At 41.0% G+C, this 17251-nt stretch overlaps 1 protein-coding gene and 1 long non-coding RNA gene across 2 annotated transcripts in view; one reads left to right on the forward strand and one right to left on the reverse strand.

The window, feature by feature from the left end:
• The window catches only part of dnase1 (deoxyribonuclease I), a 32492-nt gene extending 22120 nt beyond the window's left edge, over nucleotides 1-10372 (forward strand). The window contains exons 4-9 of the mRNA XM_068056848.1: nucleotides 4096-4179; nucleotides 4299-4414; nucleotides 6061-6173; nucleotides 6269-6426; nucleotides 9437-9533; nucleotides 10265-10372. Coding sequence (XP_067912949.1) covers nucleotides 4096-4179; nucleotides 4299-4414; nucleotides 6061-6173; nucleotides 6269-6426; nucleotides 9437-9533; nucleotides 10265-10318 — 622 coding nt within the window. The 3' untranslated portion in view covers nucleotides 10319-10372. The remainder of the gene's footprint in view (nucleotides 1-4095; nucleotides 4180-4298; nucleotides 4415-6060; nucleotides 6174-6268; nucleotides 6427-9436; nucleotides 9534-10264) is intronic.
• On the reverse strand, nucleotides 559-13434 carry LOC137383678 (uncharacterized). Its single transcript, XR_010977434.1, has 3 exons — nucleotides 13263-13434; nucleotides 10112-10214; nucleotides 559-638 (listed from the first exon to the last, which is right to left on the reverse strand). It is a non-coding gene; the product is annotated as an uncharacterized lncRNA (long non-coding RNA).
• Nucleotides 13435-17251: the final 3817 nt, after the last annotated feature.

Genomic DNA, 17251 nt, shown 5'->3' on the forward strand with positions numbered 1-17251 from the left:
TTCCGCTTCCCAGAGCGGCGGCAGGCAGAAAAAATGGCAGATGTGGCTGTGTGCAGCCATGCTGCCGTAATCTAGTGCACAACGGCTCATCTGCAAATGCTAGGCAGTCTGCCCACTCCCCCAATCACTTGGCATGAGCTGCCTCTGCACAGGGGCTGGCGCCATTTTTAAAGCATTGCCAGACCTGCAAAGTTGAAGCCCTTTGAAGCAGAGGTCACCCCTTCCCCCCACCAGTAAACTAAAAATCTTAAGTTCCCCCCTTCCGCACCTCGGTGGCATCAGCTTTCCCTGGACGGGATAGTGAAGGCGCCCGAGTGCTGGCTGCCACAGGGAAGATCGTGGACAGCTGGCAAGATTGCAGTGAAAGGTACGTTAATTTATTCATGTCCTTTATTTAAATATTTAAAGTTGGGTCCCGTCGCCTGGCGGTTTGGGGTTTGAGCGTTACGGAGTCTTGCTGCCGCTGGGAAGATCAGGCCCGGCAATCCCAATGTCGGATTCCGTGGCAGGCCGCTGCCTCAGCGATCTTCTGCCCTCCCCCCCACCCCCGCCATGGAGCCCGACGTTGGGAGCTCAGCACAATTCAGCCTGAAATGTGTAGAGATTGACTGCAGTTCCATCCTTCACCAACTGGCTTTCTGGAATAGAAAACAATTTACTTATTATTCATTACAGTTGATCCTGCATCCATCTTTAGATGGTCTGAATTGCCCATTAACACTCTCTTTTAACATACTAATTAAAAACATTACTCTGAAATCCCTTCTTTCTACCACTTCAATTGTATCTTTTATCAATATCGCTTCTCCTTCATTCCCAATTTTCCTGTTCTTCCTCAAAATCCTATAGCCTAAAATATTTAACAAACAATTAACAGTCAGGTCTCTGTAATAGGTACTACATTGTACACTTTTTGTGCTTCTTACTTATTTTATTTCTTATGCTATGTGGATTTGTATGAAAAAAACTCTTATCCCCATCCTTCCAGGTGTCCTGCTCGTCCTTTTCTCACACATTTTGACTTACAGGGCTGAATTCTACTCTCGTCAGATGGGAGCAGTCCACCAACTGAAAAGGCAGTGGCGAACCCGCCTTCGCCTGGCCTGGGGATCAGGACTGCCTTTTACAGTCCCCAGGCCTTTAATTGGTCTGAGGTGGGACTTCCACCTCATTGAGGCAGGAAATCCTGCCTGATGGATCTGCCAGCTAATCAGCGGGCTGGCAGCTCTCTGTCCCAGCAGCGCCTTCAGGAGCGGTGGCCACTGCTGGGACTGCAACCCAGCTGAGAATGGAGGATCTTGGGGAGCCCCAGAGAACGGGTAAGTTTTTGGGGCCTCGCCAGGGGCAATTGGTTGGGCCCCGACGAGGCAAGGGTGGTTGATTGGGGGGGACGGGGACAGGGACGGGGATCTTGGGCGTTAGGGGTGGTTGGGGCATCGGGGGCAACCCTCTATTGGGCACAAGGTGCCTGATCAGGAGGGCCATGCCGCCAGGCTGTCAAAAAGCTGCCAATGTTTAACAGGCGGTATTTCTCGGGCCTGGACTGCCGGCCAGCCAAGGGTAAAATCCCCATGGCGGTGGGCAGAGGCCCTTAAGTGGCCGTTAACTGGCCACTTAAGGGCCTTGATTGGCCTGGGGTGAGCAGGCCTTTTTTGCCGTTGCTGCCCTGCGTAAAGTGGTGGTGGAGGCGGGAGCCGGTTAGGAAGGGCCCCCTGAGCCTCCCGCTCCATTCTACGCACCCCCCCCCCCCATCCCCTTCTTTGGGGGGGCATAGAATTCTGGCCCCAGTGTGTATTTTTCCATCCCACCACCCCCCTCAAGTTATTTAACTCTTCCTCACTGCCCAATTTATCCATTCCACAATAACACTGGTTAAGATAAAGGCCATCCTGTCTGTCCAGTCTTCCCTGGCCAAAAATATAGTTTCATTATTCTGAAACCCTCCCTTCTACACCATCCTTCTAGCCATGTGTTAACAATCCTAAACTTTCACTCCGTTTGGTTGAGCACATGATACTTAAAGAAATTTAAGGCTCTGGATCACACCTACAACATTGTTATGAGGATGGGTCTCAGGCTCCCCTCTTACCCTTTTCCTGTTTGGCCGTAACAGGGTTTACCTTTTAAAACACAGTGATTTTAGCTTACCACCTCAGTGAATCTTTGCTCATTATTCTCTACTTGCAATTGCAAATGAACGAATCAGACAGCTTTTCTTAGGTTTAAACAGGAAAGATTTAAGTTTATTAGCCTTATCACTCTAACTCGGTTATAATTGCTAAACTGCGCAACGGAACCACGCTCGCAAGTATACAAGAGAATGATGCACACAAAGATATGCTTTGTCCATAGTCTTGAAACGTAGAAACTGCCACCGTGGTTTTCCTGGGACTTTGCTGGAGAGAGAGACAGAGAAAGGGAGACCTTCCTTCTTCTTTCTGTTCAAATTGCAGTCTGATTCCTTTCTGTGAGGCACAATTGAAAAAGCCCCCAGTTCTACCAGCAGGTAGGTCATGTGACCATCTCTTTGTTTGCAACAGCAGCTTCTGTGAGGGTTGTTGATTTCAAAGCTTTCCAGACACACTCGGTGGGGGTGGAGTTCTGCTTCTAACACAGACAGAGGATGTTGATCATCACTATTGCCCAGACCAATCTTGTTAATTGAATCAGTGAGCACTCCCATTGTCTCTCTATTCAACTGTCTCTCAGCTAGGCCTGAATGCAATTGTGCAACCATGTTTTCAGCTGGTCAACTCTTTTTTTAAACAAGTTCTTTGCAATGCCCAGAAAAAAATCTCAAGTAGTGTCCCATATTAAAAAATTAATATGTTTCCATTTGGCAGGTGTGATTCCCATCACAACATACCCACCACCTCCATGCCCAACTATGGAATTCCCCCATAACCACCACTTGCCTGCTCTTGCTGCCTGTAATATTTCCATAATGATAACTTGCTCTTCAGTACCACGCCTGTCACCCTTTTTGTCCATGCACTGGTACCTAAACAGCTTTAGACAAATCCAGATCCACAGGTGAACCCCTTTCCACGCTCACTTGTTGCTTTCTGCTCTGTCTCTCATACCTGCTTCTCTACTCCTCGCAACCTATGAGTGATATGTAATGCCTGTTCCTGAAAACTTTCTTCCTCCCGAATTTTGCAGAGTGTGTCTAGTTGACTGCCAAGCTGGGCCACTTTCTAGTCAAGGAGTGCAATTTTTATACACTTCATACTTGTGCATACACCCTGCATAGTATAGATGTTTAGGCAAGTCCATATTACATAAGCTACACACATCACCCCACATTCTGCTCTGCCATAAGTATGTTTAACCCAACAGATATGCAACCAACAGATCTTTAAGTTGTTTGTTGAGTATTTCTATTCACTCACTCTAATTTGTCTTTACTTCACAAATTTTGAAAATATCTCTTTCCCACGCCCTGAAGTGGTTGTATAGTAAAAACTGTAGAGTTCAAATGAATAATTACTTAAAGAAAATGCTTACTTCTTTCTAGCCACTAGTGGGTGGGTGGGAAAAACAATCCTCTTATGGATTGGGGCTTTTATTGTTGGAACTTTTACTTTGAAAAAGGTGACTGACTCATCTGCCAACAGTTGTTCGGGGTGGTGACTCTGTGTTTATTCCAATCAGCAAATTCAAGTGTGAGAGAAAAATCTGGGCAGTTCATCCAGTCTGTCACATTTTTTTTGCTATTATTTGATTTAATAACTTAACCAGCTATTGAAGACACATTTACTGATGGCCAGGTCAAATATGTGGGAAACAGCCATTGCAAGTCATATTAAAAACATCAAGGGATCTGGGGAAAGTGCAGGAAAATGGTGTTGAAGTACAAGATCAGCATGATCTCATTGAATAGCGGAGCGGGCTCAAAAGGCTGAATGGCCTACTCCTGCTCCTATTTCTTATGTTCTAAGTCTTAATTTCTTGTGAAGTTTTTTTTTCGAATAGTACTAATTTGAATCCATCACAAAGAGCCCCAGGAGATGTAAATTAATCAGTCTACATGTGTAAGTGCTTGTTTACTTTGGGTTTTCTCCATATATCATTGACTTTTTGATATTTATCCAGTCCCTCTGCACATACCTACTCGTACATTGCCAGTGATCCACTTGGACGCAGCAGCTATAAAGAGAGATACCTCTTTATTTACAGGTACACTCATGACTGTTTAACTGGAAAGCTTCATTGAAACAATTTTTCATTGTATAGAATGTAGAGCGTAGAAGCTTCTCCCTGTGCCTTTGTAATAACAACTGTTCTCATCTGAACAGAAACACAATGGTGTCCGTGATCAACAGTTATCTCTACGATGATGGTTCTGAGGATAGTGGTCATGACATTTTCAGTCGTGAACCATTTCTTGTGAAATTTTCCTCACCCTATTCAGGTAATGTATTTCTGTATTGCAATACAAAAATAGGAAAAAGACCTTCACAGTGGAGTTTCTTGGTAGCTTTGTTTTCAAAACTGAAAATGAATGAAAAGTGAAGTGTTTTGCTGAGAATGAGGGAAGGGACATTATTAGGGATGTCACCTTGAATCATACTTCAGCATGGTTGGGACAGATAAATGGTCCAAGAGTTTATTCTTTGGACTCAAATCAGCAATCGGGCAGAAATTTCAGTCAAAATTGCATTAGTTTTCAGAAGTGTTTTTTTACTCAAGGTTCCATTCTAATTCATTTGCATATCACTACACGTAAAATCCATCATGAACCAGTGCAGTGCTTTAGAATTTTTTTTTGGAATTAAAAATATTTGTCGATATATTAAGAGTGGTGTAGTTGTATTAATACAGCTGAAAATGAGGTTCATCAAAAAAGCATCTTTAATCAGTTCTCGTTCACCACCTGAGTAACCTGATTTTAATAATCATTTCTTTGAAAATGACTTAAACAAGTATTTGGGAAGACAGAGGCATAGTGGTAATGTCACTGAACTAGAAATCCAGAAGCCCATGCTAATGCCCTGGGGACACAGGTTCAAATCCCACCATGGCAGCTGGTGGAATTTAAATTCTTTTAACTAATTTTTAAAAAAAATCTGGAATTGAAAGCCAGTCTCAGCAATAGTAGTGCCATGCAACTACCATTGATTGTTGTTAAAAAACCCATCTGTTTCACTAATGCCCTTTAGGGAAGGAAATCTGCTGTCCTTACCTGGTCTGGCCTACGCGTGACTCCAGACGCTCGGCAATGAGGCTGACTCTTAACTGCCCTCTGAAATGGCATAGCAAGCCACTCAGTTGTCAAGGGCAATTAGGGATGGCAACAAATGCTGGCCTTGCCAGCAATGCCCACATCCCATGAAAGAATAAAACAAAAAGCTAGTTTCATTGGTGTACAGTAGTCAGTTTCTCAGTAAATTATCTGAGCTTTTGAAAGGTGCCTATTAATCTTCTATACACCTATAAAAACAGCTGAATTTGAAGGGCCTCCTTGAAGGCCTGAAAATGGATAGAATTTTGAGTCATTTAATCTGGGGCATGGACAGTTTTGTGGGCAGGGCCAGCTTCCAACATGTTGATTTTTAAACTTGCCCAAAAGATCACAGAAGCTTAATTTGCGTTAGACATAATTTGCACTTGAAATTTGGCAATCATTTGCATGGGTTTTTAAAAATTCTTTCATGGGATGTGGGCGTCGCTGGCCAGGCCAGCATTTATTGCCCATCCCTACTTGCCCTTGAGAAGGTAGTGGTGAGCTTAGCCAATTTCAGGCAAATTGTGCTGAAAAGACTGTGCAAACTAGCGAGAGCTCCAGGTCATGTTGTCCAGGGAACACCAGCCTGAAGCCTTCCAGTGAGTGAGATGGGATAAAGGTTAGTTTTCAAACTATTGTTTAAAGTTCTGTTTTCAAAAGTTTATTTGAACACAAGAATAGATCCAGAAGGATCAATTTCTTCAGTGTTCTTCCTGTCACTATTTCTGTAGAAAATGGTGACATTTTCTTTCACTTGTGAAAGTGAATAAGATTAAATGTTTATGAGTATTGGATTTACATATTTCCCTTCTGTATCCTCTTTCTTTCTTTAGCCGTTCATGACTTTGTTATCATGCCGCAGCACACGTCACCTTCATTAGCAATAAAGGAAATTGATGCCCTGTACGATGTCTTTTTTGATGCTAGAAGGAAGTTGGGAACTGACGTAAGGAATAAAATCTACAGATATTAATGACCGAAGATTTATTGCATTAATAGTCATGAGTTAAAATAATGCATCTTCATTTATGGCCCACACAGAACATGCTGATCATGGGTGATCTTAATGCAGCCTGCTCTTATGTCAAACCAGCTGACTGGGCTGACATTCGCCTACGCAAGGATAGCCAATTTCAATGGCTTATCCCGGACTCTGCAGATACCACTACTAACATCGCTACAAAATGTGCTTATGATAGGTAAAACATAATTCTGACAATAATGTTTTGTTACATTACTAAATATACCATATGACATGGCAAATGGGATTATTGCACTGAACATCCTGTTGTCCAAAGCACTGTTTTAGTCATTCATTCATAGTTAGTGCCAATTATTTAGTATAATTTGCTTATGATATCATGTCAAATTCAGCATCCTTCACTTTGAAGGCTATTGTGATTTTACCCAACATTATTAAACACCAGTCTGCATAAGCCTAGCAATCCATGAGGCAGGAATGGAGCAAGCAAGCAGTTAAAATAGGGCAGCTTCATTTCCCGCTCCGTTCCACCAAACTCCCAATTTAATACCACTGGTTTTAACAGTGGATGAAGTGGCCAGCGGATTAAGGTAAGAGCTTCATACATACACTAATCAGGGTCCTATGACATTAACTGAAGAATTCCTCCCCTCCCCCCTGCCCCCCACCCCCCTACCCCGTCTTCCAGCCTGTAATGGAACACAAATGATAGTCTCCGTAATGGGCTAGTATATCATTTTCTTTAGCTGAGTTTGTGCTTCTAAATGATTTGTTTTATTTCTTATGCCACATGCACTTATGTAAAGTACTCTTACCTGAGTATCTATCTTCACCCTGTCGATCTAGACAGGTGGAGTATTTTTCACACTTCTTCACCTATCACACATTTGGTTGCTGATGCTCTCTCCCTTGATATATAGGCAACTTAATATGCTATTTTTCATCATTCCTGCATCATTGTTGGCAGGTATTTTATTACTTTTTAAACTGTTTTCAGAGTATTTGTTATATTTAGCACCTTTTGTACTCTGATCTTTGCTCATCTCTTTTCCTATTATTTCCACGCGGACCATCTCTTCCCCGCTCCCCACCCCACCATTGATTTAAAGTCCTTTCAACAGCCCTATCTATCCTTTCTGCTAGGTTCCATTCCCGTTCCAGTGGAGCCATCCGACCAGTTGGTACAACTCCTTCCTGTTCCAACACTGGTGCCAGCATCCCATGAAACGGAGCCCCTCCTTCCCACACTAGTCTTTCAACCACACATTTACTTCCCTGATCTGTTATCCCTATACAAATTACCTCGTGGCTCAGGTAGAAATCCAAAGATTTCTTACTCTTATCGAAGTCATATTTATTTTCTTAATTCTGATGAAAGGTCATTGCCCGAGACATTAACTTTGTTTCCCTCTCAAAGATGCTGCCTGGCCTGCTGAGTATTTCTGGCATTTTCTGCCTTTGTTTCACTAACACTGATCTGTGATCCTCAAGAATAGGTGGGAACTCAATGACGACCAAGTTAAAGTTAGATCTTGACTGGAGGGAAAGTTGTACATTTTGCCTCAACATGACAGAATTCTTTTACTGCAAACTTAGATTCTAATTCTTTTCTAACTTATTTTATATAAATATTCTCTCTTCTGCCTCAAGTTAACTGTCTGTAATATGCCCCATTCCAAAGTATGGGCAAGAAGTTTGAGCTGCAACCAACTGCTAGGCCATGTGCAAGACCTCCTCTTTCTAATCCTCTACCTGATGGCACAGCTATAACTGAGAGCTCATTGTTTGTGAATCACAAGCATGACCTCACAACCTGCCGCACCATTATATATCACTTTAGGTAATACATACATACAAATTAGGTGCAGAAGCAGGCCATTTTGCCCCTCAAGCCTTCTCTGCCATTTGATAAGATCATGGCTGATCTGAATGTGGCCTCAACTCCACTTTCCTGTCTGCCTCCCCCCCCACCCAGCAGCAGCAACCCCCCCCACCCCCCCACCCCCCCGCCCCATAACACTTAATTCCCCTGTCTATCAAAAATCTCTCTAACACAGCCTTGAATATATTCAATGACCCAGCCTCTACTGCTTTCTGAGGAAGCAAATTCCACAGACTAACCATCCTCTGAGTTCCAGTCTCGCCACTAAGTGGAAACATCCTTCCAGTATCCACACTGTCAAGTCCCCTCAGGATCTTATATATTTCAATAAGATCACCTCTTATTCTTCTAAACTCCAGTGGGTATACGTCCAACCTGCTCAATCCTTCCTCATAAGATAATTCTATATGATTTGGTAGAGCAAATAAAGAAAAACTATTTTCTCTGGTGGGGAAATCTAGAACAAGGGGAAATGATCTTATGATTAAAGCTAGGCCCTTCAGGAGTGCAACCAGGAAGCATTTATTCACATAAATGGTAGTGGAAAGCTAGATTTCACTTCCTTAAAGGCTGTGGATGCTGGGAGGGTAAAATGCAATTTTTAATACTGTCATCAATATATCTTTGTTAGTTATGAGTATGAATTAATTTGGATCAAGTGGAATTGAGGTACAGATCAGCAATGATCTATAAAATGGCATTGTGGAGAATCTCTGGCTATGATTGAATAGGTAACAGTAGAACTGAGGGTAGACCCAACAAACTGGAAAGAGAGGTGTGAACCTTAGTTCAGTGGTAGCACTCTCATTCTGAGTCAAAAGGTTCTGGGTTCTGGCCCCACTCCAAAGACTAGAGCATATAATCCAGGATAACACTTTAGTGCCTTACTGAGGGAGTGCTGCCTTTTGGATGAACCAAGCTTCCATCTGCCCTCTCAGATCGACGTACAAAATCCCATGGCATTATTTGAAGAAGAACAGGGGATTTCTCCCAGTCGCTTGGCCAATAACCTGGTCATTCATTTCATGACTGTTTTTGGGACCAAATTGTCTGGGGTGTTTCCCAACATTCCAACAGTGACTCCACTTCAAAAGTACTTAATTGGCTGTAAAGGACTTTGGGGCGTCCTGAGATTGTGAAAGTCGCTGCATAAAAGCAAGTTCTTTCTTTTAATGTGCCACATCACTAACTCATCAAAAGGTGCATGAAATAGAGTTCTCAGTTAAAATATATAGAACAGGCTGACTATGAACTCTCAACTGTAATAAACCAGGTATGTTAAGTAATTTTGAGATATTCATTTCCTTTATGTAATGGACATATTTCCACCCCCCCCCCCCTCCAGAATCATAGCTGTTGGCTCAGAAATGAAAAATGCTGTAATTGATGGATCAACTGCTATTTACAATTTCGGTAAAGTTTTCAATCTCAATAATGAAATGGTAAGTTTCGATTTGAGAACTTGAACTGTAAATGTATCAGAAACTGTTTTTTTAACTCAATTATGGCAGTTTATAGAAGCATTTTGCAGGACAGGTTCTTTTTGAGTATTTGTCATGCTGACAGCATGTTCTGTACTTACCTGATTGTGCTGACTATTTATTGCAAATGCTCAATGTTAAATATTTTCAAGTGATTTTGCACCATTTAATGAAATGTTTCTGAACTAATGTTTCTACAGATGAAGCTTGCTTATTGGGATATTTGTGAACATAAAATCACCCATTTACTCAATTGCCTAATTGAGACAAAAGCATCACAAATGGCTTTCAATATGTTAGAATATACTGGTACCTGAGGAAATATCCTTTCTATTAACCATGACCTCATTATCTAGTGCCTTGGGAGATCTGGTTAGGGTACGTTTAACTCCCAGTTAGTTGGCTAACGTTAACTTCCAGCTTTAACCTCAGTTACCCTCTCAAGCAAGTTTCACCAGTACTTGTCTGTTATTAAATTAAAAGATTTGTGATGGTATCTGGAGGTAGGGAAACAGCAATATCAAGGAAATCTCACTTACCTTGAAAAGGCAGTACCAAGTGACCACAGTTAAACAGCAATCTACAGTTCTATCCACTCTGACCTCCCAAGTGAAGGGGCCGGGGCTTTGTGGACACAACCAGCTGAGAAAAAACAGAGACTGAAATAACAATTTGTTGTTCTTTCTTTACAGACCCTTGCAGTTAGTGACCATTACCCAGTAGAAGTAAGTCTTCATGCTGCATAAAGAAGTCACTGACAATGCAAACACACAATCTCAGCATTTAGTAAAACCAATGCAAGTGGCATGATACTTTATAACAAATAAAGTCAAAATATCACAAAAGTTACAGAGTGTTGTCTGCCTATTTCACAATGGATGATATGTAATTGTTTCTAAATGTGTTGCCGTTTTATAACTTCTGCCATCTACTGTTTTTTATAATTAGGTGATGTTCTGCCACTTGAAATTTGGCAGCGAAATCCTTCGACAAATGGGAGATTATAGAAAGGCATTACCACATCCGTGTTTAGAATAAGAATTTCCCCAGAATTGGACATTGTTGTAAGTGTGCCACTTTGTTTTGGTTAAAAAAGTGAAAAGCACAATTAACAATGCCTTTCAAGACTATTATTTTTGCTGACCATATACAGTTGACCACATCATGGACACTAGCCTGTCTATTTAATCTCCTGAAAAGTTCTGTAATAATCCTTTGTGAACAAAACCCCCAAAGTATTCATCCATCTCCACCTTCCTGATGGTCAAGCTGCACTTTACATTCACCTCAACCCCAGCAGCACACCACCCATTGTGTTTGGAGTCATAGAGTTATACAACACAGAAACAGGCCCTTCAAGCATTTCACCATCTGAGTTTATAATTATTACTGTAGCCTTTGATCCTATTTTCCAAAAAGTATTATTCAGCTCCTTTTTAAAGAAGTTCATTGACATAGTATCAACTGTTATTAGTAAAGATGTGTTTTACAGAATGAACACTCTGAAGAAAAACATTTTTCTAGTACCTGAAATTTCTTGATAATTTAAAATCAGTGTTCAATTCTGGACTCACATTGCAAGTCAAATAGCCTGCTTACATCTATATCATCAAACCCTGAATCATGCCATTCTTGGATCAAATATAAATAAGATCAGCTCTGCAAGTCTTGTATCACCGTTTATAGCCTTAATTTACAGAATCATCCATGTTGCCCAATTCTGATGCCCCTCAAACTATTTTCTGAGTACAATCATCAAAACTGCACGATATTCTCAATATGGTCTCTCTAGTCTGTACAAGGTGAGATGCCACAAATGCCCTTGAGATATATTCAATTATTTAATTATCTTTGTCAGTTGACGAGAACTCTCAGCAAACAACTGTGCCCAAAATACTTAGCATGGTGTAGTGTTTGTCTACCTTGGTAAAGCTCCCAGCTCCCAGCATTTAATAGAGTACAAAGCAAGGAAGTTATGGTGAACCTTTATAAAAGATTGGTTTGGCCTCAACTAGAGTATTGTGTCCATTTCTGGGGACCACATCTTAGGAAGGATGTGAAGGCATTAGAGAGGATTCAGAAAAGCTTTACAAGAATGGTTCAGGGGATGAGGGACTTCAGTTATGATTGGGGAAGCTGGGACAGTTCTCCTTAGAGAAGAGAAGGTTGAGAGATTTGTTAGAGGCATTCAAAATAATGAGGGGTCAGGAGACAGTAGATGGTGAGAAACTGCTCCCATTGGCGGAAGGGTCGAGAACTAGAGGTCACCAATTTAAGGTGAGTGGCAAAAGAACCAAAGGCAACATGAAAAATTATTTTACACAGTGCATGGTTAGGATGTGGAATGCAGTGTCTGAGAATATGGTGGAGGCAGATTCAATCATAGCTTTCAAAAGGGAATTGGATAATTATTGAACAGAAAAAAATTGCTGAGCTATAGGGAAAAGATGGGGGAGTGAGCGAAGTTGCTCTTCCAAAGCCAGCACAGGCACTATGGGCCAAATGGCTTCCTTCTGTGCTGTAGCCATCAATGATTCTATGTATCTGTATAATTCTCTGGAGATAATCTATACAGTAATGAAAACCTCTCATTTCTCAGATTAATAAGCTTCTTTTCCCTAAAGACATTAAAACAGAGTAAAGCACGAACCATGAAATCTTTTGAGGGGTAAATTTTGGAAGTCAAACTATCCTCCAGGCCTGATTTTTTTTTGAGAGAGAAAGAGAGTCTGTGTGAATGAGTAATAGAGAGGCAGAAGCAGTGCGGGAGGGAAAGAGAGAAACAGACATACATTGTGCAAGTGAAGGAGAAAGAGGGATAGCATTTGAGTGAGGCAGAAAGAGTGAGTGCAAACATTTAGATGATTAGATATAAGAAAAACTAGATAGATAGATAGATAGATAAACAGATAGACAGAAAGGTGAATAGGATAGAAACTATATAGTGACATACAAAATAGGGGAGACAATCAAGCAGAAACATAAAAACAGGAAAGAGTGAGGGAGTTGTAGATAAACCAATTTCCATCATTGGTATGTTTCAAGATGCCCACATTCTGCCTTTCCTGGATTACCTAACACTGAAGTAGATTTCCAGTTTGTTAATATAATAGCTATCCAAATAGTAAGCACGTTCTCTTCTTACCTTACATTGACAGTAAGTGGAGCACATACCAACTGTACATTAACCAGGCGGAAACATCCTTCACTTTTGGGCAGAAAGACAGAGATATCTGTACTTTAAAACATAATACTGATTCAAATTGAAGTTCCATGATATAATTCTCCCATCATTATCCTGATCCTGCCTGACAGTGATCAATGCTGTGGGAGATCGACTGGCATATGTACAGATATCTGTCTATAATAAAAGTCCTGTGTGTAAGTGTGTACTTTGTGTCAGCATCATACTAGCTTCTGGTCACACTTTAAATGACAAACTTTAGCATGTCCTTTGACTCACCATGGGAAGGCCACAGATTTGCATCTAGTCTGCATTTCATCCATCACTCCGAAATGTAAGCAAATTTCTATGAGATGTTTGCACTTCACACTTCACAATAATAAATCACTACTGAACAGGCATGTAAAATAACAACTGAATACAATGACAGTGCGCAAACTTCTAATCTTCAATTAACAGGGTATATAAAAACAACAAATCAAGCATGATTAGTCAGCAGAACCTACCTGTAAAGCGCAGAAGGAGAATCAATCAAACTGCTCCAAATTCTGCTGGCCCCTATCTTTGATTCTCTACTAAACTGAGAACTTACAACTGGCAATAAAGTTTCTAACAAATGTCTGCAAAAAAATTCTAAATGATTAACTTCAACATTAAAATCTTCTGTATTTGAAAGACCTGAAACAATGCTTTCCACTGGAGATCTGAATCTATGTAAAAAGCCTTGGGCTTGGAATTTGTGGTGCATTTCAGTTAAATCACTGTGAACCAAGGTAGCAGGCTATAGCTTGCAACATACACCAGCACCAACAATTCCAGAGAATTCATACAACGCACAGAAAAACAATTTGCAGAGTGTGGCAAGGCTTGCTGTTTGTAAATCCCACTTCCTCCTTCAGTCTCGCACATAAATGGAAGATGGCTAAGGAAATCTTTTAGAAAAAATGTTTAGGATTATGGGGATGAATTTCCACAGGCGCTGTCCCATTTGGCTGTCATAACTTTCATAAGAGTCATGGAAACCCCAGCGAAATAGCAGACAAATCAAAGAATTCCTAAAAGTCCAGCGCCTAGCACACATTGGTTGAATTTCAACATGGGTTCTTCCTCTTCTTTACAAGAACTGCTGATCTGCAAACATCCCTCACCAACAGCGATTACACAAATTAGGCTTTGTTAGCTTAAAGGGGCATACCACATTCAACACAACTGCACCTCAGAAACAAAATAATACTTTATTGTTTACTTGAGCTTAATGCTGCAGCCATAATAAAACAATGTACAATAGATTTATTGAAGCAATATTAGAAGCAATGGCATGGGAGACCTGGTAGGAACATTCCCTCTTATTTTTGTTGTGTGCAGCCTATTCATTGAATGGGCAGGCCCTTTAAATATTCTCACGTGACTGTGCACTCATGGTAACATAAAGCGACCGACTTGTATTCGGTCTGTATGGGAACTTGTGGGTTGCTGTGCAGCACACAACATAGAGAGAAAGTTGCTTGGTAGTCTATATTAAAATCTATTTACTGTTCTTTATCTCTTCTGCTTAATTTGTCCAGATCTTTTAGAACGATGTGTTTCCTTATACTTATCAACTGGCCACATAACTTCAATAAATTTCCAAGTATTACAGAAGCACTCAGGTTACACCAACCAGATCTCTGTGCATCTCAGCTGATCACTGCCTCCAAGAGTTTTTTCCATTCACTATCAGCTTCTAGTTCCTACTGTCACTGCAGGTTTCAATTCAACTACCCAATTTGGGGCTAATTCCATGGGCTTTATGACCTAATGTGTGTCTAATTCTTTGAAAGACTCACATCTGGAACTTTATCAAATGCCTTTCTGGAAGTCCAATTATCGACTAGATTGTCTCATCCATGAGTTTAGTCACTTCCCAAGCATTTCAAATCAGTGAGACATGACCAAGTTTTTAAATCTATACTGGCTACTCCTCATTATGGTCTCTGTGATCCCGACCCCCAACAACTTGCATTTATGTAGCACTATTAACATAGTAAAACATCCCAACAACACTTCACAGCAGCATTATCAAACAGAATTTGACACCAAGTCACATAATCTCAGAGAGCTGTAGGGCTTGAGGAGGTTACAGAGATAGGGAGGGGAGAGGCCATGGAGGGATTTGAAACAAGGATGAGAATTTTAAAATTGAAACACTGCCATTCTAAGAGAGAATGAAGATCAGCAAGCACAGGGGTGATGGGTGAATGGGGCTTGGTCCGAGTCAGGATATGGGCAGCAGATTTTTGGACGAATTCAAGTTTATGGAAGATGGAAGAGGCTGGCCAGGTGGGCAATGGAATAGAGGTAACAATTGCATAATACCCTCAAGCATTTTCACCATTCCCGACCTCAAATGACTCATGCCACTTACCCATTCACCACAGAGTACAGGAATTGGGTGCTATATATCTAGACTTGCTAATATATCTAGACTTTTAAAACAACTTTGACTAAGTGTTGCACAAAAGATTACTAAGAAAGGTTGATTCTTGTGGTATTGGTGAGCAGATTTTGGGTTCAATAAGGGAAATTGGTTTCATTCCTACTGGAAGGTAGTTATTAATAGTGAAGGCTCTGCATGGAGCCAGTCACTAGTAGAGTCCCATTGGATCAGTATTAGGGCTATTGCACTTCTTCATCTTTCTCAGTGTCCTGGGTGAATGTTTTTATACAAGTTTGAAAATGACACAAAGATAGTGCACGTATAAGGATCTTGGATATAAAAAATATTGCAGGCAGATATAGATAAAATGAGAGAATGGGCCTGTGTCCAGCCTTTTAACACAGACAAATGTAACATGATAAATGGTTCATGAAGATGGCTCACCACTGTCTCAAGGGAAATTAGGGATGGGCCATAAATGCTGCCCTTGCCAGCGACATCCATGTCCCATGAATAAACACATTTAAAAAAAGTTCAGCTCAGGCTCAAATAGGACCTCGAGATTGTGAAAGGTTTGGTTCAGCCTCAGATGGTTGCCAGGGAGATGGATGGAATCGGTGGCTAGGGAACCAGGTTTTATGGCAGGGACTCAAGACAATGGCTTAGGTCTTCCAATGTTTAGTTGGAAGAAAGCAACAAGACAAATCAGAGGCAGTGGAGAGGTTGAGAGAGGAAGTGGTGGTGAGGTAGAGCTGGGTGTGGTCAGTCTACACGTGGAACGTTACGTGTTTTCGGATGATGTTGCCGAGGGGCAGCAATCAGATGAGAAATAGGAGTGGGGGTGGGGGGGGGGGGGCAAGGTTAGATCCTCGGGAGACTCCAGGGGTAACAGTGGGAGAAGTTATTGTAAGTGATTTTCAACACCTACATCTAGATCATTAATAGAGTAACAATTCTAACATCAATGCCATTGGTACACCATTTGTGACCAATCTCCAAGCAGATCCAAATTCATCTACAACTACTTTCAGACTGTTCTGAATCCAGCACAGTGGATTACCACTAAAACCTGAGGCTTCGATCTTGTGTAAAAGCAAAATACTGCGGATGCTGGAAATCTGAAATAAAAACAGAAAGTGCTGGAAATACTCAGCAGGTCTGGCAGCATCTGTGGAGACAGAAACAGAGTGAACAAACATTTCCGGTCTGTGACCTTTGAACTGATGAAAGGTCAGACCTGAAATTGTAACTCTGTTTCTCTGTCCACAGACTTTGCCAGACCTGAGTATTTCCAGCATTTTTTGCTTTGATCTTGTGTACTTGTTTATCAGGTTATATTCTTTATTTAGCCACTGTGGTCTAGATATTGGTATATTTCTCATAAGGATATCTTTTCTTTCCACATTGATTAAATTTCAACAACTTCTGTTTTATTTTCTATTATTGCTTTTCAATTAACAGTCCTTATAGCTCTTTGTTTTAAAGCTTTCTACACTAAAGTTAATTTTCAGCCTTAATGCAAAATTAGACCCAGATTCAACTCTTCTTTTACGACTAAGTTACTGTTTAATCTAAGCTAATACAGTATCTACTTCTCACATTGTCTATACTAACAGTCACTGACATGCTCTATGAAAGATTTAAAATTTTCCCTCATCCTTCTTATTGTCCCTGACTACTTTATCCCTGATTATCACATTTCAATTCCTTGAAGTATCGCTTTCTTTTTTAAACACTTCATCTATCTACATAGTTTGGGCTGTTTAAATACCTCTATGGCTTCGCCCATTCCCTATCTGTTACCTCCACCAGCCATACTACCTTCCCTTGTACTCTCCATTCTTCTGACTCCAGTATCATGCATTCTCTGTTCCTTTAGCCCCATCATTGGCAGCTGTATTTTCAGTCATCTAGAACTCATGCTCTATAATTCGCTCTTTAAACCGCTCCACCTCTTACCTCCAAATAAGACTCTCCTTAAAACCTATCTATTTGAACAAGCTTTGATCATCCCTCATCGTTGCTTATTGGTCTCAGTATTCATTTCTCCATTTGTCTCCGTGAATTAACCTGAGATGT

Source organism: Heterodontus francisci, chromosome 24 (assembly GCF_036365525.1).
Source record: "Heterodontus francisci isolate sHetFra1 chromosome 24, sHetFra1.hap1, whole genome shotgun sequence".
Classification (NCBI taxonomy): Eukaryota; Metazoa; Chordata; class Chondrichthyes; order Heterodontiformes; family Heterodontidae; genus Heterodontus; species Heterodontus francisci.